The sequence below is a fragment of the Capricornis sumatraensis genome, chromosome 2 (genome assembly GCF_032405125.1).
Source record: "Capricornis sumatraensis isolate serow.1 chromosome 2, serow.2, whole genome shotgun sequence".
Classification (NCBI taxonomy): domain Eukaryota; kingdom Metazoa; phylum Chordata; class Mammalia; order Artiodactyla; family Bovidae; genus Capricornis; species Capricornis sumatraensis.
Genome location: NC_091070.1, coordinates 59,466,019 through 59,488,097, shown reverse-complemented (window position 1 = coordinate 59,488,097; position 22,079 = coordinate 59,466,019). Strand labels below are relative to the sequence as shown.

The 22,079-nt window shown below is 39.4% G+C and overlaps 2 protein-coding genes and 1 non-coding gene across 4 annotated transcripts in view; all 3 read right to left on the bottom strand.

Annotated features, from left to right (window-relative positions):
• Positions 1 to 11,683, bottom strand: part of SOS2 (SOS Ras/Rho guanine nucleotide exchange factor 2) — a 100,788-nt gene extending 89,105 nt beyond the window's left edge. For both annotated transcript variants that reach the window (XM_068964046.1, XM_068964047.1), the window contains exon 1: positions 11,597 to 11,683. In XM_068964046.1, coding sequence (XP_068820147.1) covers positions 11,597 to 11,683 — 87 coding nt within the window. The remainder of the gene's footprint in view (positions 1 to 11,596) is intronic.
• Positions 11,684 to 19,733: 8,050 nt separating this feature from the next.
• Positions 19,734 to 19,894, bottom strand: LOC138074831 (U1 spliceosomal RNA). The gene has a single exon (XR_011144633.1). It is a non-coding gene; the product is annotated as a U1 spliceosomal RNA (small nuclear RNA).
• Positions 19,895 to 19,997: 103 nt separating this feature from the next.
• Positions 19,998 to 22,079, bottom strand: part of L2HGDH (L-2-hydroxyglutarate dehydrogenase) — a 48,836-nt gene continuing 46,754 nt past the window's right edge. Inside the window, exon 10 of the mRNA XM_068965033.1 lies at positions 19,998 to 21,915. Coding sequence (XP_068821134.1) covers positions 21,720 to 21,915 — 196 coding nt within the window. The 3' untranslated portion in view covers positions 19,998 to 21,719. The remainder of the gene's footprint in view (positions 21,916 to 22,079) is intronic.

The following is a 22,079-nucleotide window of genomic DNA, read 5'->3' as shown; positions in this document are numbered from 1 at the left end:
TGGCATCCGGTCCCATCACTTCATGGGAAATCAATGGGGAAACAGTGGAAACAGTGTCAGACTTTCTTTTTTGGGGCTCCAAAATCACTGCAGATGGTGATTGCAGCCATGAAATTAAAAGACGCTTACTCCTTGGAAGGAAAGTTATGACCAACCTAGACAGCATATTCAAAAGCAGAGACATTACTTTCCCAACGAAGGTCCGTCTAGTCAAGGCTATGGTTTTTCCTGTGATCACGTATGGATGTGAGAGTTGGACTATAAAGAAAGCTGAGTGCCGAAGAATTGATGCTTTTGAACTGTGGTGTTGGAGAAGACTCTTGAGAGTCCCTTGGACTGCAAGGAGATCCAACCACTCCATCCTAAAGGAGATCAGTCCTGGGTGTTCATTGGAAGGACTGATGCTAAAGCTGAAACTCCAATACTGTGGCCACCTCATGCGAAGAGTTGACTCATTGGAAAAGACCCTGATGCTGAGAGGGATTGGGGGCTGGAGGAGAAGGGGACAACAGAGGATGAGATGGCTGGATGGCATCACTGACTGGACTGATATGGGTTTGAGTGAACTCCGGGAGTTGGTGATGAACAGGGAGGCCTGGCGTGCTGCGATTCATGGTGTCGCAGAGTCTGACATGACTAAGCAACTGAACTGAACTGAACAATATAGAAATAAATCCCTCGGATACACAGTCTGTGTATTTATTTAAGCCAAATTCTTTATTTCGTTGCCAAAATTTCTGCAAGGTTACAGTGGCTCAAACATCAATTAAAAACACTGAAAGTTTTGTTATAAGAGTTAAAATTCAATTTAAAAAGAAAAACCAGATTTTACCCTAAAGATGTACATTAACAACTGCAAAATATTGCTGATACAAATGTTTAAAAATCTAAATAAATCAAAATACAAACTTTGTGGGTTCAAAGACTCAATACTGTTAAGATTTCAATTTTCCTCAAATAATCTATAAATTCAACATAATTCCAATCAAAATTCCAGCAGGGTTTTTTTCTTGGGGGGGGGGGTAGAAATTGACAGGCTAATTTTTAAATTTCTATGGAAATGCAAAGGTCCTAGAATAACCAAAACAACGGTGGGAAAAAAAGTCAGAAGGCTAAACATACCTGATTCCAAAAATTTTTTATAAAGGTGTAATAATTAAAATAGCATGGTAGACTGACATAAAGATAGGAAAAAAGGGATTTCCCTGGAGGTCAAGTGGTTAGGCTCTGTGTTTCCATTACAGGGGACACTGGTTCAATCCCTGGTTGGGGAACTAAGATCCCACACGCTGATGGCCAAATAAATAGAATTTTTTTAAAATAAGAAAACAGATCAATGGTACAGAATAGAAAAACCTCCTTGTAAAACCTCTGTATCTCTTGTTCATTTAGTTTACAAACTTGCACTATTTGTTAGCAAATAAACTGCAGCAGGTACCACAGAATTAAGAAAGACTTAGAAAAAAATAAAATTAATATTGGCTCTTTTTCCTGTGGCCTGGGGAAAAGGTCACTAAGTATATTTTATTTAGTCAAACTTTAAGACTCCCTGGGTCAAATACTCATATCCTTCAGCATCCTACCAAAACTACCATATGTACTCTTTCTTAAAGAAGATCTGCCTGCAAGGTGCCTGCACTCAAGGAGTAAATAATGCAGATTCTCCTTTCCCATCTCTCCACAACTGGCTTCCTCCCACTTAACTGAAGAAAGGCAGATCTCTTATCCTGAATGTCGTTACTGCTCTGCAGAGCAATAAATAATAAATTCTATGACACAAAACAAAGAGACGAAGATAAATACTTCTCATTTAAAAGATAAATATTTCTCATTTAATCTTGCTTCTTTCATCCCCTAGCCTAGAGTAAAAAAAATACACTATAAATGAGACTCATGAGAACAAAGAAAGAAAGCATCTTTAAAAAAATACTAAATACAGCCAACATCATCTTATTTCAGTCAGGAGAAACAATTTAAAGCAAGTTTTCACACCTTATCTTTCTATCTTACAATCAGAATTCAGAAGTGAAATGGCTGGCACATAACAAGTATTAGCACATTCATCTGAATTGAAAAATTAAGTCAGACTTGGTCTGAAAGAAGATAAATATGATAGGCAGGTTGGCTTGACAACGAAACTGACCTTTCTAATTAGGTTATGGGGGATATTTTCCATAAGATGAATGAGTGTGGTAGGCAGAATTGTAAGGTACCTGGCTCCCAAGATTCTGATCCCTGGTTTACACACCCTGTACACCCCTCTCACCTTGAACATGGACAGGACCTGTGAATATGATGACACACTACTCCTGTGCTATTACTGTATACAGCAAAGGTGACTAAGGTCAGTAATTAAGCTGACTTTGAGTTAATCGAAACAGATTATCCTAGGTGGGCCTGACCTAAATCAGGTGAGTCCTTTTAAAATAGGGTCTGGAGTGTGAGACAAGAAACAGCAGCAGATGCAGTTCTGTTTGCCTCGAAGTAGTAAACTGACTTATTACAGGCAGGACCACAGAGAAGAAATAGCAGCAACCTCTGGGAGCTGAGGACCTCAGACAGGCAACTGAAGGAAATGAATTCTGCCAATAACCACATAAACTTGGAAGAGGATCTCAACCTCAGATGAGCCTGCAGCTAAAGCCAAAACCTTGATTTCAGCCTACAGGATCCAAAATAGAGAATCCAGCTAGGCCATGTCTGGACTTCTAACAGTAACTGTAGGATAATAAATATGTGTTGTATTAAGCCACCAAGTATTTGAAAATTTGTTATGTGGAAACAGAACGGCATGGCAACCCACTCCAGTATTCTCGCCTGGAGAATCCCATGGACAGAGAAGCCTGGAATGTCACAGTCCATAGGGTCAAAAAGAGTCAGACACAACTGAAGCAACTTAGCACACACACAACAGAAATTCGTAACGTTTATGTTCTTTTGAGCAACTATGTACTACTAAAGTAGGTGCTCAGTCTCTAAGTCCTGTCTGACTCTTTGTAACCGCATGGACTGTAGCCCACAGGCTCTTCTGTCCATGGAATTCTTCAGGCAAGAATACTGGAGTGGGTTGCCATTGCCTCTCCAGGGGATCTTCCCAACCCAGGGATGGAACCTGCATCTTCTGCACTGGCAGGCTGATTCTTTATCACTGAGCCACATGGGAAAGCCAATAACTTAACCTAAAAGAAGGCACACTGTCATATATATATATTAAAAGGATGAATGGTGTGTATCAAATTTTATGGTACTTAGGTTTCATTGGGTATTAAAACACTAATGTAAATGTTTTATTTTAAAACATCTGTACTTAGAAAACAAACTACTGAGTTGGCCAAAAAATTCCTTTGGTTTTAAAATAAAAACACACATCTTTCATTTTCACCAAGAATTTATTAAGCAATGTATTCAACAATTCTGTTTCACAAACTTCTGCCATTTTTCAGGCAACTTCATAATTCCATCCACCCAAAACATTTTATCTTTTTGAGCAAAAAACTCGTTTCAGGTGCCTTTTACAGTTTTCCAGGGAACTGAAATTTATTTCCATTAGGAGAATTTTATAAAGACTAAAATAAATGGAAATCTGACTAAAATAAATGGTGCAATATCTGATGAATACGGAGCACGTATCAGGCCTAGCTAGTCAAGCTGTAACAGCTTTTGCCTGGTCATCAAAGAAACATGTGGTCTTGCATTATCTTGTTGGAAGATTATACATTTTCTGTTGACTAATTTCAGACACTTTTCATCCAGTGCTGCTTTCAGCTGGCCTCACTGGAAGCAGTGCTTGGAATTAACCGTTTGGTTTTCCAGAAGGAGCTCATAATAGAGGACTCTCACCAATCCTACCATATACACAACATCACCTTCTTTAAGTCAAGACCAGCCTTTGGTGTGGTTGGCAGTGGTTCATTTCACTTGCCCCATGATCTGTTCCATTGTTCATTATTGCTCAGTAGCCACTTTTCATTGCCTGTCATGATTTGTTTTAAACATGGAATATCTTCATTATGTTTAAGTAGAGAATCATATGCAGAAATATGGTTGAGAAGGTTTTTGCTTAACTTATGTGGAACCCAAACATAAAAGTGATGAACATAACCAAGCTGGTACAAATGATTTTCAATGCTTGATTTGGATATTTTTAGTATGTCGGCTATCTCCTGCATGGTATAACGTTGACTGTTCTCAGTTAACGTCTTGACTTGATCACTATCAACTTCAACTGGTCTACCCAACCATGGAGCATCGTCCTGTGAGAAACCTCCAACATGAAATTTCACTAACCACTTCTGACACATTCAATCAGTCACAGCCCCTTCTTCATATAACACAAATCTATTTCTGTGTTCCAATTGTGTTTTTGCCTTTCTTGAAACGAAGTGAAAGTACCTCAGTCATGTCCGATTCTTTGCGACCCCATGGACTGTAGCCTGCCAGGCTCTTCTGTCCATGGAATTTTCCAGGCCTGAATACTGGGGTGGGTACTGTTCCCTTCTCCAGGGGATCTTCCCAACCCAGAGATTGAACCCAGGCCTCCCGCACTACAGGCAGATTCGTCACCATCTGAGCCATCAGGGAAGCCCTTTCTTGAAATAGTAAAGCATAATATGACAAAATGTTGCTTTTTCTTCCACCTTCAACACTAAGTGAAAGTCGCTCAGTCATGTCTGACTCTTTGCGACTCCATGGACTGTAGCCCTCCAGGCTCCTCTGTCCATGGAATTCTCCAGGCAGGAATACTGGAGTGGATAGCTGTTCCCTTCTCCAGGGGATCTTCCCAAACAGGGATCAAATCCAGGTCTCCAGCATTGCAGGTGGATTCTCTACTATCTGTGCTACCAGGAAAGCCTTAAACACTGAACACTAAAATGGCTACACAAAAATTCTCTGGTTTTGGTAAGTTTTTAAAACGCACACTGATATAACAGCTATCACAAAACTGTGTCAACTGAAGTTAAAGACAACTAAGCACACTACTAAAGCCACCACAGATCTTCCTGAGTGGTTCAGCAGTAAAGAATCTGCCTGCGGGTTCGATCCCTGGGTCGGGAAAGAGTCAGATGTTAGACAAGCTTTAGCAACTGAACAACAAAATCAACTTACAGAAAACCAAATGAACTTTTTAGCCAACTCAATATATCCTCTGAAACTAAGCTTAAAGATGAACATTTTTAGAAGTCAACATAAAAATGTACAAAATCTTCAAAATTCTTTTGGAATACATAGTAAAAAAAAATAGTTAGAAAGCTCCTTTTAGGAGAAAAGAATCAAGACTGGGTGTTGATTAGACATGAACCTGGAGATGAAAGAACAGATGACGACTAGGCTTCTAGCCTGAGAAATGAGTACGAGATCATTTATACTGGAGACATCGGTTTGTGGAAGATGATAATAAGCTTGAATTGGGACATGCTGTTAACATTTACATAGGAATTTCCAGTAAACAGGAGTTGCAGAAGTTTAGACAGGCTCCAAGAGGACTCTTCAAGATCTTTGTCTGAAGACTTATTGGAGGTAAAAGGGCCACTCATGTTTTTATCTGCAGGAAGGTTGTTCCAGGCAGAAGAAACACACGGTACAAAGCCCTGAGACTAGAACATGTCTGAATTGGAGGTACCAGGAAGCCAATGTGCGGCAGGAGCAGAGCAAAAAAAGGACAGCAGTAAATGAGATCAGTGAGGTTAAGGGGGAAGTGGGGCAACACCAGGCTGTAGAGGGCATAGCAGGCTGAGAGGACTTTGACTTTTATTCTGAGAAGCACTGAACAAGTTTTGAACAAAGGAATGACATGATCCCACTTACCTCTATGTGCTGAGAAAAGACTATGTGTTGGGACAAGGGGAGAAGAGAGGAGACCAGTTAATAGGCTACTTTAATAGTCCTAGAGTGTTCCCAGAAGGTAGAAGTGGAAGAGTAAGAAATGGTGACTGAATATTGTTATAGTGTGAAGTAGAGCTAAAAAGATTTGCTGACACATTAGATATTGGTTTTAAAAAAAGACAGAATTCAAGAATAACTCAGTATTTTGAGCAACTAGAATGAGGAAGTAGCCCTTTACTAATGTGGGAAATATTACAAAAGGAGCAAATTTTCAGGGGAAGAGAAGGAGCTCAGTATCGGTTGAGATGCCTATCACACAGCTTCGTGGAAGTGTTAAGAAACTAGATATCCAAGATCAGGAGGGAGCTCTGAGCCAGAAATATATATTGGAACCCATCAGATAGAGATGATACGTGAAGCCATGAGGCTGGGTGGGATCTCAAGAAATCTACTGTAAATAGAAACAGAAATTCAAAGACTAAGCTCCAGGGAGGTCAGGATGATGCATTATAGTAGGGAAGATGAGGAGATAAACAATGGTGAAGAACTAGGAGGAATATAGTCAGAGAGGGAGAAAACCATCAGAGGTTGGTGTCCCGGAAGCCAAATGAGGAAAAGAAGGAGAAAAAGGCCAACGATGAAATGTTGCTAACGGGGTCATTTAAGAAAAAATTACAAAGTGCTACATAAGTAAGAGGTAGTATTTGAGTTTACAAAGTGTTTTTATTTAGAAAACTGGGTAATGAAAACTTTACTTTTACTTTTCATTTACTTTTACTTTACTTTTACCCAGAGATAATACTAATGCTCTCATCTTGATCTTGATGTTATTTTCATTGTTGCTTCCTCTCTAAATATTAAAATGTGAAGTATATAACACTTTACACATTTAAAAAGTTTCCACTTACTATGTGCGCTTATGTAGAAAAAGGAAAAGAATTTTAGGTTGTTAATTTTTAACGTGACTACACGAGATAACGCTAAATCCATTAGTTCCATTAAAATTCTTTCCTGATTCAAATATGCAGGCTAACAGAGGATATAATCAAACTACTGCTCCGATGAAAGAAAGGCCCTGATTAATATAAAAGATATATATTTGATTTATGTCAAGTGGTAACACAGGTAATGCTTTGGATACTCAGCATAAAACACTTTAATGGAATATTATTGCTCCAAATATACCATACCAAAATTAAACTGAAAACAGAAGACTACTAAATCATGGCTGACAGGAAGCTAAATGCAGCAAGCTAAAATGCATTCCTAATGCTCATCCAGTTCTGGCTGAACCCCTTGGGTCAGTTTGGGTCATTATTAGTTTGGAATAATTCCAAATGACTCCCTAGAGTTACATTCACGGTTATACTCAGTGGCTTTAGGAAATCCCGAATAGGCCTCGTGTCACAAAATCATAGTTTCTCCTATTCCTTTTAGCTGGAGTGATCTCTTCAAAAAAGCAAGTTTGATCAAGTTAATCTAATTAATTTGTTACATAATTAACCCTACAGGATTTTCTATTCTCAGGAGAGACCTTAACCTGAGTCTATGTAAGAGTCTCAACTTGCTCAACTCCTTTCACTCAGTTCCTAAAGTCATGGTCCTACCTTACCCTACAGCTCCAATCTTTTCTCCCGCTTTCTTTGTTAATTCCTATTGACTTTCCAAATAATTGTTTATCTCTTTACTGTCTGTCTCTCCCCAGGCATCTCTGCTACAGTCATTTATTAAGAGAAGAGATGTTTTTAATGAGAGCAGGGCCTTACTACAACCTCAGTATCAAGGATATTGCCTGGCACGTATGAGGCACTCAACAAATATTTAAATACATTCTCCAGAAGTCAGCACTAATGTTACTTCCTTAAAGAAACCTTCCTTGACCTTCTGTCAATGATACCAATTTCATTTCCTCAAAGAACTCCCATGGTTTTCTTCTGGGTCCCAGGAAAGATCCAGTGCAATCTTCTAAAACAGTTCCAAGAGATATTAGTACAAAGGCATTTCTGAATCAAAACCTTCACCCTTCTCTTCCACTCCCACCCCCAGCACTGACTGCCATTAATTAACTCAAACATTCTCTCACATCTCCTGAATTTTAACAGATATCCAAGAGTAAACTATAATGGTTGAAGCAGAAGGTCAATATTAAACCTGAATTAAGTTAGACTCAGGAACAAGGTAAGTTTACTGATTCTTTCTAGCTTTCTGTGACATTTGTAATGACAGATAATAAGAAAATTTTCTTCTCTATGGGTAGCCTGGTGAATAATATTCTACAGAAAAGGCATCTACAAGGGAAATACCAGAGACTAAAAAACCTGCTAAAATTATATTAAGGCATGTTTCCCCATATGTAGAATGTTTACACTGATTTTTCTTAGCATACGATTCAAACAGCACATGCACAAAGTACCACAGGCATTTCAAAGACACAGGTAATAAGCTGCATTTACAAATATATCCCACACTCTTTTTTCCCCCAAGTAATATGATAGCGTCAATGTTCTTGAGGAGTAGTAATGAGGGCAATTACGTCTCTGGCTCTTTTTAGGTAAGATACATAATTCAGCAGTAATGTTAACAATGCACATATTATCCATTAGTAGTGTCATACTGCTCTACCCTTTGTAGTTCTCTATGTATTTAGATGCCCTAAGTGAAGTTCTATTTTAACAGGTAAAGAACAAAAGCACAATAAAACAAAGAGTTAAAGAACAACACATTTCTATTTCCAAAATTATTTTTCCTTAAATCTATTTCTCAATGTTCATGTTTCCCCACAGTGAAATGAATATTTAATGTTGGTTTAAAAGAATCTCTTCCATTTTCAAAGTCAGTATAGTAACTTTATCAAATATATGTATGGTTTTCAGAAAAATCAGGAAAACTTGAAAATAAGCAAAAGAGATAACTTACTGTTCTTCAGTCCAACACTATGCTTGATTACTACTGACTGGGCTATTTTACAAACGGGTAAGATTAACTTAAAGAGATTTTTGTCCGGCACAGATGCAAAATCTAATCAGCAGGAAGATAACCCCAAACTTACTGCTTATGTTCCTGTAGGATATTAACTACTTTTGTGTCCAATCCAACAATCTTACCTTGAGATTCTTTTACATTTCCTATAAATACTAAACCTCCTCCAGTTTTCATATGAAGTGGCTTTTAGCATCTCATAAGTAATAAATTAAGTAATAAATTGAATCAAAATCACTGATACATGTTCATTCATACTGGCATAAGAGTTTTGATTTTACCTTTCAGAAAATTATATTTTAACTGTTTTGAAGGTTCCATCAAGATGCACAAGTGAACTAACAGAATAAAACAACCTTGTTCTTTTCACACACACAGATATTTCTTACAGAACTTTTGAGTTCTACATAAACCAAAACCTCAAAGTTTAGAATTTTCAGTCTATGTGGTAAACATTTTAGAGCAAGGCATCTTGGTTTTATTCATGTTTGTATTCTTAGGATCCAGTTTGGGGCCAAGTACCTACAATGTGTTCAACAAATGTTAATGAAACTAGCTCCCACATGTTTGATGGCAACATCCACCAGAGGAGAAAAGTCTTAGTAGTCTAATACTATTGCTGCTTTTACTATTAGTATTAATCCTAGTAGTGTTTGCAATAATCTGGTCAGCTGGAAGAAGGAAGCCATGTTCTAGATGCCTTGAATGTGAAGACAGAGCCTCTGCCTAAGTAGCAGGAATTCTCACTGTACAAGGACACGTGTGCCAAGTACAGACCAGAATTTAACTCATCCTGCAAAGAGTGAACCTTGAACTCCTCAAGAACTACAAATCTAGCAAGCACTATAAACCTACGTGCTGCACGACCACAAAACTGGATATAATCTGGAATTACAAACATCAAAAAATTTGCAAAAACATTAAAAAAAAAATGTGTTCCATGGGAATATACCTCAATTCTAGAAAAGCAGTAATGTAATAAGTTAAATAAAAATTGTTTTTTTAATTCAGCTCAAAAGGCCAGATTTCCTTAGCTGTATATATTCCATAAGCAAAGGACATTCAAGAACTGTGCAATAAGGCAATAGAGAGCTACAAGGCATCTGAGAACCAAGAAAACAAGCACAACATATAAATGCAAAATAACAGACTCAAAGCAAAGAACTAGGATCGGATGCTACCCTGGGTTTATTTCCAGACTAACCTGAAGATATAAATCTGTATCTGTGCATGAAGGATTATTAGGGTCAAAGCTACCTATTGAATAAGTTATGCAACACATACTCAAATTCTATTTGCTACCAGAAAAGACTAGTAAGAGACCTACACTGCCAACAACATAGGCCTACCTGATAACTGCATTCACATTTCTGTCCATGTGGTAGAAGGTTCAATCACTATCTAAGCATTTCCCTCTTTGCTTTTAACTCAGGCCAGTGTTCATTATCACCACTCAGCAGCACACTTGCCATTTCCTTCCCTCTCCTTATAGAATTGGGTTGCCCACGGAAGGAAGGTCAATGTAATACTTTAACACCTAAAATACCTGCGAAATGATAACTGTCTAGCTGCTCTTAACCACCTCCACCAAATTCTTTAAAAAATATTACACAATGTTTGGCCCAAGGAAGGCAATACCTCTTCCTAAGAATCGTGAAAAAACGGCAAATCTGAAACTTGAATACGTGAGAGAATGTTTTTTACTTCAAAATACTACTACTTCTTTTCACTTAGAGAAATTTAATGTATGAAGATTTATTTTCCGGAGTAGTATTTTAAATTAACATTTACTCCTTATTATTTTAAAATTTGTATTTGGTTATTTTGCACAAAAGGTAATAGGGACTACATCTGTATCATCGGCAAGGAAAGCCCATGCTCAGTATGTTTATCTTCTTCTGCCCCCATTTACACTCTTTAAACGTCTTGACCTTACAAAAGGCTTTACTATAAAAACCTATGATTATTACATATTAAAAAAAATAGTACCATTATTAACTAAATTCAGAGGAAAACTGACATCATCTACAGGACAGATGCACCCTAGCGATGTACCCAAACTAAAAAGATTGATTTTTTATGAGCTGAGAGTTTTTCATCCCCTTAAAATGATTCTAAGTAATAAATTGCACTCAGTGAAGAAAATGACCAGATTTTACAGGGGAAATCTCTCCTAAGCAGGGGGACGCCTAAGGCAGGAAGGGTGGAGGCACTTTAAATTGACCTCAAGAATTGTAAAATCAATATCATGGCTCACTGACATTTCTCAATCGAGAAACACATCCATCACCAAAAAAAAAAAAATTACCACCTCTTAAGTGAGTGGACACCCTTCACCCTTCAAACTGCCTAAGGGAACAGCCCCAAAGAATTTAATTAAAAGTGATTACTCGGCCTAGAAACGTGCTTTTGTTTTAGAAACTGTCTAAATACCAGCGGGACTTTCTCTTGCCCGAATCCAGCCCGAGGACAACAAATTGGTCAACGGCGGAAGTCGCCTGACGAAACGACTGCAACATGAAATCCAGTTTTATGATCATAACAAAACCTTCCTTCCGGGGCCAGGCAATAACTTGAGAAAACGTCCTTTGGGACGCAAAGGCAATCACAAGCCCCTCGTCGCCGGCCGGAGAGAAAGCGCTGGGCCCTCCGGCGCCGAGCGCGGGGAAGGCGTGCAGGTCCCCGTTAGAGCGTCCAAGGGGCCGCGGCTCGGGCCGTGGCTCGCGCCCCGCCCGCCTGCCTCTGCCCCGGCACCTCCCTCGGGCCCCGAGGCCGCCCGGGCACCAGCACTGACCTTCCGCAGGGCCGAGACCAACAGTCCCCGCCATTTCGGACTGTTCTCTTCGCTGTAGAACTCGTAAGGCTGCGGCGCCTGCTGCATGGCCCCGGCGGCAGCGCCTCCGCATCGGGGGCGGCCCGCGGGCCGAAACGGGCCGGGCCGGTGATCTGACAGGCAGGGCGCGGGCCGCCTAGCCTCACCGGCCGCCGCCGCCTCCCGCCCGGGCCGCGGCTACGGCCGAGGCGGCTCGGAGGCGGCGCCGGCGGGCGGGCGGGGGCTCCGGGGGCGGCTTCCTCGGCCCCGAGACCTCGCCTCGCGCAGCGTCCCCAGGGGAAGCGCGGCGGCCCGTGAGCCCGAGCGGCCCTCGGCTGCGACTAAAGCGGCGGCCTCCTTTCCCGGTGGCTCTGGCCCGCTTCTCAGGCTGCTGCTCCTCCTTTGTCTGGGTTCGCAGCCCGGCGGGGGTACAGCTGGCCTCGCCCCCGCCCCGACTCCCACTACGGCCGTAGTAGGCGGACAGAGGCGGCGGCAGCTCGTGTCCTCATCGCCTCCTCTCCGCCCTCCCAACCGGCAACGCTGCTCTGCCCGGGCCGCCCGAGTCACCTCCAGAGGGCCCTGGGGACCGACCGGGCGTGCGCGTCGGGCGAGCAAGCCACACTCCTGCGTGCACAGTGCCGGCCGCCGCCGCCCCTTCAGCAGCCGCGCACAGCGCCCCAGGGCCGCCGCCAAGCTCAGGTCCCAGCAGCCGCGGCTCGGCCCGCCCCCTGCTCCGCGCGCTCATTAACCAGAGTAGCTGGAGCAGCCCCTCACGGAGCATGCGCGCCGCAGAGCTGGCCGAGGCGCCGGCTGGGCGCGGGGGCCTTCCCTCGGGAGTGCGCGTCTCCAGGGCGCTCTCTGCGAGCCAGTTTCAGAAACACTCCCTAGCTCCCTGACTGCGTTTTACACACTCTTTCCCGCGACAATCCTGACTCGATGCCATTCCTCAAGCCTCAGAACTCCAGTCGTGGGAAGCAATATAGGGAGTTGGAAAGAAAGGGGTTTTCAGGCTGGACACGATGTTTACTGTCTTTGTGTTCTGCATGACTCTTCTTATATGTAACTATTTCATAGCGTAGTGTTGTGGAGACTGAGGAAGGTGAGGAGTGGAAAGTCCTTGGCGCATAGTAGGGCCAAAAAAGGCAGCCGGCAGCGTTATTCAAGCTTGAACTTAAAAGTCCTTCACTTTCACGAGGCCTTATGTGTTCACAGAAATTTCATACCGTTTTGGTAAAACTTTCTATATTTTTGCATTGTTTTCTTAATGGTGTTCTCCAAATTGGGGCGGTGTGGAGGTGTCAGGTCCCACAAAACCTGGATCCGCCCTTGGGGCCAGCCCTACTCACTAGCAACCCCCAAAAGATCCCTAGACCTTAACCCCTCCTGAACTGAAGACTCTGGAAACTTTATCGTTAGCATAAATTTCATCCCACTAAAGATGCTGAGCACATACATGAATTACAACAGATCGTTGCCAGCCAACATCGCAGAGGAAGGGAAAGGAAGAACAAGGTACAAAAAAACAGTGCCACGCTTCAAAATCAGTAGCAGAGCAGTTAAAACAAGCATCATTTTGTCATTTTAGCAAAATCATAATGGCAGAGTTGGAAAACTTAGATCATTTTTCTAATCCAAGTATCCACTGAATCAAGAGCCTTTTCAAATAAGTAACAAGGATATGTTGTACAGCAAGGAAATATAGCTATTATTTTGTAATAAGTTCAAGAAGAGCAAAATATATTTTAAAAAATTGAGTTATGTTGTACACCTGAAACTACTGTAAATAAGAAATACTTCCTTTAAAAAGGAATGGCCACATCCACATCCCCATGTAATTAGGATAAAAGGTAGAATAACAAAATGCTTGTATTTCTCCAAAGAATCTTTCCATAAGTGAGGGCAAAGGCCTTGGCTAATCTAGACCTCTTTACTTTTCTCTCTCTTCTTGAACTTCAGCTGTAAACTGCTAGGCTGTCCAGCTATTAGACGGGTTGTATTTTCTTATAGGAAAGTGAAGCTGGGAAGTTTCATTCTTGGCTAAGGAGATTAGGAGCCTTCTCTGAGTCAAATCAGGTCTCAAGACAGATTTTCTTCAACCAGAACTGTATTTACCTTTTTAAACCTGATGTTAATTTTTTAAATTAAGAGATTTCATGTAAAAAATCTGGATTTCCCGCTTCTCTTGACAAAGATCTGGCAATACTGGGCCCTGCTCCCTGCAAGGGAATGATCAGTAGGCAGGGGGTAGTGGCTGCCTCTTTAGAAAAGTATGCCATCCCATTTGAAGCTGGCTAGCCTCCCCACCTGGCACTCTTCACTCTTTTATGTAACCTGCCTCGTCTCTACAAGCATCTGAGCTATGATCTCTGGGCTAGACAAACGGAAATGTGATCCACATGCGTGTGAAAGATAATCCAGGAATGACACCAGTAAGAAGTTACCCAACCAAATGGGCCATCCAGGAAAACGTGTTGGATCCATACCCTATACTGTACACTAGGCTAACCCCCAGATGTGTCAAATACTTAAATATAAAAAATAAAACCATAAAATAATCTGTTTATAATTTCAGAGTACAAAGACCTTTCTACTATGACATAAAATGTAGCTTGATAAGTTCTACTTTTGAAAACGTATACCAAAGAAAAACATAAGTAAAGCCAAAAGGCAAACGACAAACTGGAAAAAATGTTTACAACTTATTTCCTACAGTTAATCTCCCTAATATCTAAAGGAGGTCCTATACATTTATAAGACTAAAATATAATAAGGATATGAAAAGGAAATATAAAATGCCTCAAACTTATTAAAGATGCACAACTTTCTCATATTACAAAAAATGCAAATTTAAATTATGTTATCATTTTTTACCTATTAGAATAGCACAAATCAGAAAGTTTGATTATATACTGTGTTGGTGAGAATATGGGGAAACAGGTATTCTGATATATTGTTGGTGAGACTGGTAACTGGTCAGTCTCCATCAGAGGCACTGTGACAATATCCTAATTGCAAAGCACAAACCCTTCAGTCCGGTTCAGTCACTCAGTTGTGTCTGACTCTTTGCAAACCCATGAATTACAGCACACCAGGCTTCCATGTCCATCGCCAACTCCTGGAGCCCTCTCAAACTCACGCCCATTGCATTGGTGATGCCATCCAACCATCTCATCCTCTGTCGTTCCCTTCTCCTCCCACCTTCAATCTTTCCCAGAATCAGGGTCTTTTCAAATGAGTCAGTTCTTTGCATCAGGTGGCCAAAGTGTTGGAGTTTTAGCTTCAGCATCAGTCCTTCCAATGAATATTCAGGACTGATCTCCTTTAGGACTGGCTTGATTTCATTGCAGTCCAAGGGACTCTCAAGAGTCTTCTCCAACACCACAATTCAAAAGCATCCATTCTTTGGCACTTAGCTTTCTTTATAGTCCAACTCTCACATCCATACATGACTACTGGAAAAACCATAGCTTTGACTAGACAGACCTTTGTTGGCAAAGTAACATCTCTGCTTTTTAATATGCTGTCTAGGTTGGTCATAACTTTTCTTCCAAGGAGCAAGCGCCATTTAATTTCATGGCTGTGGTCACCATCTGCAGTGATTTTCAAGCCTCAAAAAATAAAGTCACTCACTGTTTCCATTGTTTCCCCATCTATTTGGCATGAAGTGATGGGACCAGAGGCCATGATCTTCATTTTCTGAATGCTGAGTTTTGCCAACTTTTTCACCCTCTTCTTTCACTTTCATCAAGATGCTCTTTGGTTCTTCTTCGCTTTTTGCCATAAGGGTGGTGTCACTTACATATCTGAGGTTAGTGACATTTCTCCCAGCAGTCTTGACTCCAGCTTGTGCTTCATCCAGCCCGGCATTTCACGTGTTGTACTCTGCATAGAAGTTAAATAAGCTTAGGGTGACAATATACAGCCTTGACATACTCCTTTCCTGATTTGGAACCAGTCTGTTGTTCCATGTCCAGTTCTAACTGTTGCTTCCTGACCTGCATACAGATTTCTCAGGAGGCAGGTAAGGTGGTTTGGTATTCCCATCTCTTTCAGAATTTTCCACACTTTGTTGTGATCCATGCAGTCAAAGGCTTTGGCATTGTCAATAAAGCAAAAGTAGATGTTTTTCTGGAACTCTCTTGCTTTTTTCGATAATCCAACACATGTTGACAATTTGATCTCTGGTTCCTCTGCCTTTTCTAAATCCAGCTTGAACATCTGGAAGTTCACAGTTCAGGGACTGCTGAAGCCCGGCTTGGAGAATTTTGAGCAGTACTTTGCTAGCATGTGAGATGAGTGCAATTGTGCGGTAGTTTGAACATTCTTTGGCATTGCCTTTCTTTGGGATTGGAATGAAAACTGACCTTTTCCAGTCCTATGGCCAATACTGAGTTTCCCAGATTTCCTGGCATACTGAGTGCAGCACTTTCACAGCATCATCTTTTAGGATTTGAAATAGCTCAACTGTAATTCCATCACGTTCACTAGCTTTGTTCGTAGTGATGCTTCCTAAGGCCCACTTGACTTTGCATTCTAAGATGTCTGGCTCTAGGTGAGTGATCACACCATTGTGGTTATCTTCACTGTGGTCATTGTGATCTTCATTGTGGTCATGAAGATCTTTTTTTGTATAGTTCTTCTGTGTATTCTTGCCATCTCTTCTTAATATCTTTTGCTTCTGTTAGGTCTGTACCATTTCTGTCCTTTATCGTGCCCATCTTTGCATGAAATGTTCCTCTGGTATCTCTGATTTTCTTAAAGAGCTCTCTAGTCTTTCCCATTCTATTGTTTTCCTCTATTTCTTTGCACTGATCGCTGAAGGCTTTTTTTTTTTAATCTCTCCCTGCTATTCTTTGGAACTCTGCATTCAAATGTGTGTATCTTTCCTTTCTCCTTTGCCTTTAGCTTCTCTTCTTCTCTAAGCTATTTGTAACTCTTCCTCAGAGAAACATTTTGCCTTTTTGCATTTCTTTTTCTTGGAGATGGTCTTAATCACTGCCTTCTGTACAATGTCATGAACTTCCATCCACAGTTCTTCAGGCACGTTATCAGATCTAATCCCTTGAATCTATTTGTCACTTCCATTGTATAATCCTAAGGGATTTGATTTCGGTCATACCTGAATGGTCTAGTGGTTTTCCCTACTTTCTTTAAGTCTGAATTTGACAATAAGGAGTTCATGATCTGAGCCACAGTCAGTTCCTGCTCTTGTTTTTGCTGACTATATAGAGCTTCTCCATCTTTGGCTGCAAAGAATATAATCAATCTGATTTTGGTATTGACCATATGGTGACATCCATGTGTAGAGTCTTCTCTTGTGTTGTTGGAAAAGGGTGTTTGCTATGACCAGTGCATTCTCTTGACAAAAGTCTGTTAGCCTTTGACCTGCTTCGTTTTATACTCCAAAGCCAAATTTGCCTGTTACTCCAGGTATCTCTTGACTTCCTACTTTTGCATTCCAGTCCCCTGTAATGAAAAGGACATCTTTTTTGGGTGTTAGTTCTAGAAGGCCTTGTAGGTCTTCATAGAACCATTCAACTTCAGCTTCTTCAGCATTACTGACTTGGATTGCTGTGATACTGAATGGTTTGTCTTGGAAACGAACAGAGATCATTCTGTCATTTTTGAGACTGCAAACCCTTGGACCTAATAAATTCTAGGATTATGTCCTATAGGTATGTGAAAGTCAAATGTGAAATGACTTTGCACAAGATTATTCATTCCAGTACTGTTTGTTACAGCAAAACAAGGAAAAACACAGTAGAAATAAACAATTCAAATAATCATCAGTAGGAATTAGGGGCTGGTTCAACAAATAGTAAATCAGAGAATGGAACCTATAAAGTCATTTAAAAATACTAGGCCACTGTGTTCAAGCCACTTGAAGATTCTCCAAGAAATGCTGCAAAGTGAAAAGAGCAGGGTGTATATAATACAGTCAGCAGAATACGCTACCACTTGTATTTTAAAAATGGAGATAATGTTTTATTATATATATTTCTGAAAGGCTGCACAAGATATTGACAATTTTCATTGCCTCAGGGGTGAGAACTGGGTGGCCAGAGAGGGAGACTTTCCACTGTGTCCCTGTTTATGACTTGAACTATATGAATGTTGTACTTATTCAAAACATTAATTAAAAGCTGCTTTTTTTAAATGAAAAATTCCAACCTCACTAGAAATACCTTCTTTAAGTGTTGAAAAATAGAAGTTTTAAAGACACTAATACCATGAGAGGGAGAACCTGTGGATATGTAACAAAAACTTTATCATAAATTTGAGTTAAAATTAATATACTATCATAATAACTTGATAGTAATTTTACTTGGTTTTATAATTTATGTAAAAATTTTTAATAGCTAATTTACAATATCATGTAAGTTTTAGCTGTGCAACATAGCAATTTAGTTATACACACACACGTGTGTGTGTATATATTCTTTTTCAGATCCTTTCCCCTTATAGGTTATTACATAATATTGAGTACAGCTGCTTATGCTATACAGTAGGTCTTTGTAGGTTATCTATCTTATACGTAGTACTATGTATATGTTAACCACAGCCTCCTAATTTATCACTAACCTCATTCCTCCTTTCCCCTTTAGTAACCATAAGTTTGTTTTCTGTGTCTGTCTGTTTCCGTTTTGGAAATAAGTTCTTTGTGTCTTTTTTTTCCCCTTTTGGATTCCACATAAAAGTGATGGTATCTGTCTTTTTGTCTGACTTGGTTCACCTAGTGTAATAATCTCTAGGTTCATCCATGTTGCTACAAATGGTATTAGTTCATTCTTTTTTTCATAGCTGAGTAATATTCCATTGTGTATATAAACCACATCTTCTTTATCCATCTTTCTGTTGACAGACATTTAGGTTGCTTCCATGTCTTGGCTATTATAAATAGTGTTGCAATGAACATCGGGATGCATGTGACTTTTCAAGTTATGTTTTTTTTTAAATATATATATACCCAGGAGTAGGATTTTTGGGCCATATGGTAGCTCTATTTTTAATTTTTTAAGGAACCATACTGTTCCCCATAGTGGCTGCACCAATTTACATCCTCACCAACAGTGTAGGAGAGCTCCTGTTTCTCCACACCGTTTCCAAAATTTATTATTTGCAGACTTTTTGATGATGGCCTAGCAGCTGTGAGGTGACCCCTCATTGTAATTTTGTCTTTCTAGAATTTAGAATGGTTTTAATGAAATAACTTGAATGACCCAGTCATTTGACAACTCAAATTTTAACATCTTAAATTTTAAAAGGCAGTAAAAATTTTACCACTAATATTCTCCCACTGAAATACATTTTCAAGAAGGGCTTACTCAACATTTCTCCCATTTACTCTCTTCTACTTCTTCAATTTATTTAAAGCTACAAGAACTGCCAGTAGCAAACCAAAGCTATGCCACAAGAAACAATAAAGGTACTTGTCACTCACTTTCATGGTCCATTGCTATAGCTAACTCTGGTCTTCTTACAGTCCACCTGCTGGAAAGAAGCTGGAGCAGGCACTCAAGACAGATCATTTGCCCTATAACCATTATGGGAGTCTCATGACCAGAACCTCAATCCCCTGTAAGAGATAGCGTACCAAAAATGTATTCTCAAGAGGAACAATACTTTTGTATAAAATTCCAAGATGATTTATTTATTGCCCCCCCCATGGAGAAACCACTATAATGTTCCCTGTGTATGAAGATGATACTGATGTCAGCTTGATATTGCCACCAGTACCAAATGGAAAGCCATTTTTGTACTCGACTGAAGCAACTTAGCACAGCACAGCATGGTAGGAAAGTACTCCACTTTTAACCCTAAATACAAACTACTCTACCTCATTTTTATGTTATACACAAGGACAAGCTTTTTCTTTTTTTTTATTGACTGCTATCTAAATCCTACAATAGTTCATGTTTCAAACATAAAGTTTACATGAATCAGAATTTTTTAAAAAAATCTTTATTTCTCCATGTCCTGTGTCATATTCACCACCATTCAGTACCCATGTTAAATGGATGATGCACTAAAGGTTATCTTCAGTATTAGATAAACACAAACCACTGGACCCCTAGAAAATGTTATTGAGGGATCTCTATCATTAAAACAGAAAGAAAAACAAGGGAAAAAGTGAACACAGTCCCCCACTACCACAAATTATGCAGCAAAGTTTCCCACATTTGGGGAAATGGCAAGGGTCAGCATATCCGGAGTACAATAGATGGTCTGTACACTGGAAAAACCACCTTCATGTAGGTATCTCCCCTACCAGGCAAGTATTGAATCAAGAGTTTTTATGAAACTAAAAATTACGTTCACAAAACCAAGGCTCATTAAAATATTTTTAATATTAATATACATTTCTTCTGTCTTAGAAATACAAAAAACTTTAAAACATTATAGCATTATTCCACAACAAGACTCTATTGACAAATACAAAATGTTTTACAAATAGAATAATCTACACATTCAGAACACTTTCAATAGTCTTTTCACAACTTTTTGGAGGCATAGTAAAGATCCAAATGGAATGAGCATTGCTTTAATTAGGATAGTTATTTTTATAATTTCAATCTTTCACAGCTTAGTGTATATACAATCTTACTGTCAATAAAATAGAGAACTGAATATTTTCCATCTCCAAATAGTCTTGTAATGCAACAGAAAATACCCTGTGTGTTACATTTCTTGGAGGAACCAGTTGTTATAAAGAATCATTAGGGCTTGTTTCCTCTGTGAATACTTTCCAACTGCTTTCAGTATGTATGCTCATCCCAAGTGTCAAATAACTGCCTAATCAGTTTACCTGGATGTGCTATTCTGGAACATGAGCTGACGATGTGTAGCCATTCAAATTAATTAATGAGGTAGCTCAATCAATGTAATCATTGTCTTAAAGTGAAAAGGAAAAAAACAGGTAAGTTTTCCTATCCACCAAAATGCTCATTTTTCTAACTCATCCATCACACAGTTTTAGAGATGAGTGGAAAGAAAAAATTAAGACTAGAAGATTAATCCAGAGAGAGTATATGTGAGGGAATGGATGAAAATTTCTCACTTAACTGGTGGTTCTGTAATAAAAGATTCCTCATATTCTACTAATTTCCATTTATGTTTCTGTTTTCTAACATTCTGAACTATAAGAATCATTTCAATAGATACCACACACACATATAATATATAATACACAGTAGACAATATGGCACTGCACAACAATTAAAAATACTCATGAAATACACATGATTGTAAGGCACTTTTGCGGTTTACAAAAGTGAATGCCTCAAAATTAGGTATTTCCTCAAAATGAAGAAATATCCTCATAAAGGTTTATAGGGTTCCAGAAAAGTCAAGTACGCATGAATCATTAGTAATCTGGGTCAACATTTGAGAACCTTGGTATAGCTGAAGACTAGAGATACAAGAGGAAATACTATTTTAAATTACAAAGTTCTGTATGTCAGTGTCAGGATTCTAAGTTCTTCTGGTTTTTCGACCGCAGAAGACTGAAGAATAAATAAAACACTCATAGTGGACTATTGTTAAGCTTTGCGGATGACCCAAATCAAGTCAACTGTAAGAAACTGAGAAGAATAAATACTTTGAACTTCTTTTGCAAAGTTATTTTTACAAATATAGATTAGATAGAATCTTACTCAAATTACTTCAAAATGTGAAATTTCATGTATTTTTAATCAATAATTTAAAATTCCCAATTACTGTTGCTCTAAATAATGTGAGCTTTTTTTAATGACTCTTTGAAATTAAAAGGAGGTTTGCAATCTACAATATATTTCCTTGTCTAGGCAAGACAAAAGAAGCTTTAGCTATTATAAAGCCAAAAAGTTAAGGGAATAATCACTTTTCATGCTATAGTTCCCAGAAATTCCAAAAAAGCCAAATCTCATGAGGACAGATCATTAGCAAAGTCAGAAAGAAAGATACAATTGTATCTTTTTAAAGAGCACAGACTTAAAAAATACATTATTTCCATGTTACCTAGTTTTAAAAATTCAGTGGTTATCTAAATGGTATACCTAAAAATGACATTTTAAACCAATTTTCTTAAAGAATGCAGTTAGTAAATTCTTGTTGCTGAACGTGGAGATCACAATTTAAATCTTTGTTGCACTTCATCTGCAATCATTCCAGAAATTGCAAGGGAAGAAGTGGCAGCAGGGGAAGGTGCATTCCTCACATGAAGAATGCGATTTCCAATATCCCCAACGCCTCCATCAAACACAAAATCTTCTATGAGATTCCCATCCCCATCCAGGGCTTGGGCTCTTACTCCAGCGGGGCCTCTGCAAAAGCAAGAGTGGTAGTCGTCAGACTAGGAGAGAGAGGACACTTCATATATGTGTCAGTGGTTTCAAAGTATTAAAGCAATAAAGTCTTTACTCTTTTAAGTGTACAATTATGTGAAAACCAAACCGGTCTGTAGTCAGTCAAAGGCTGTCAGTTGTAG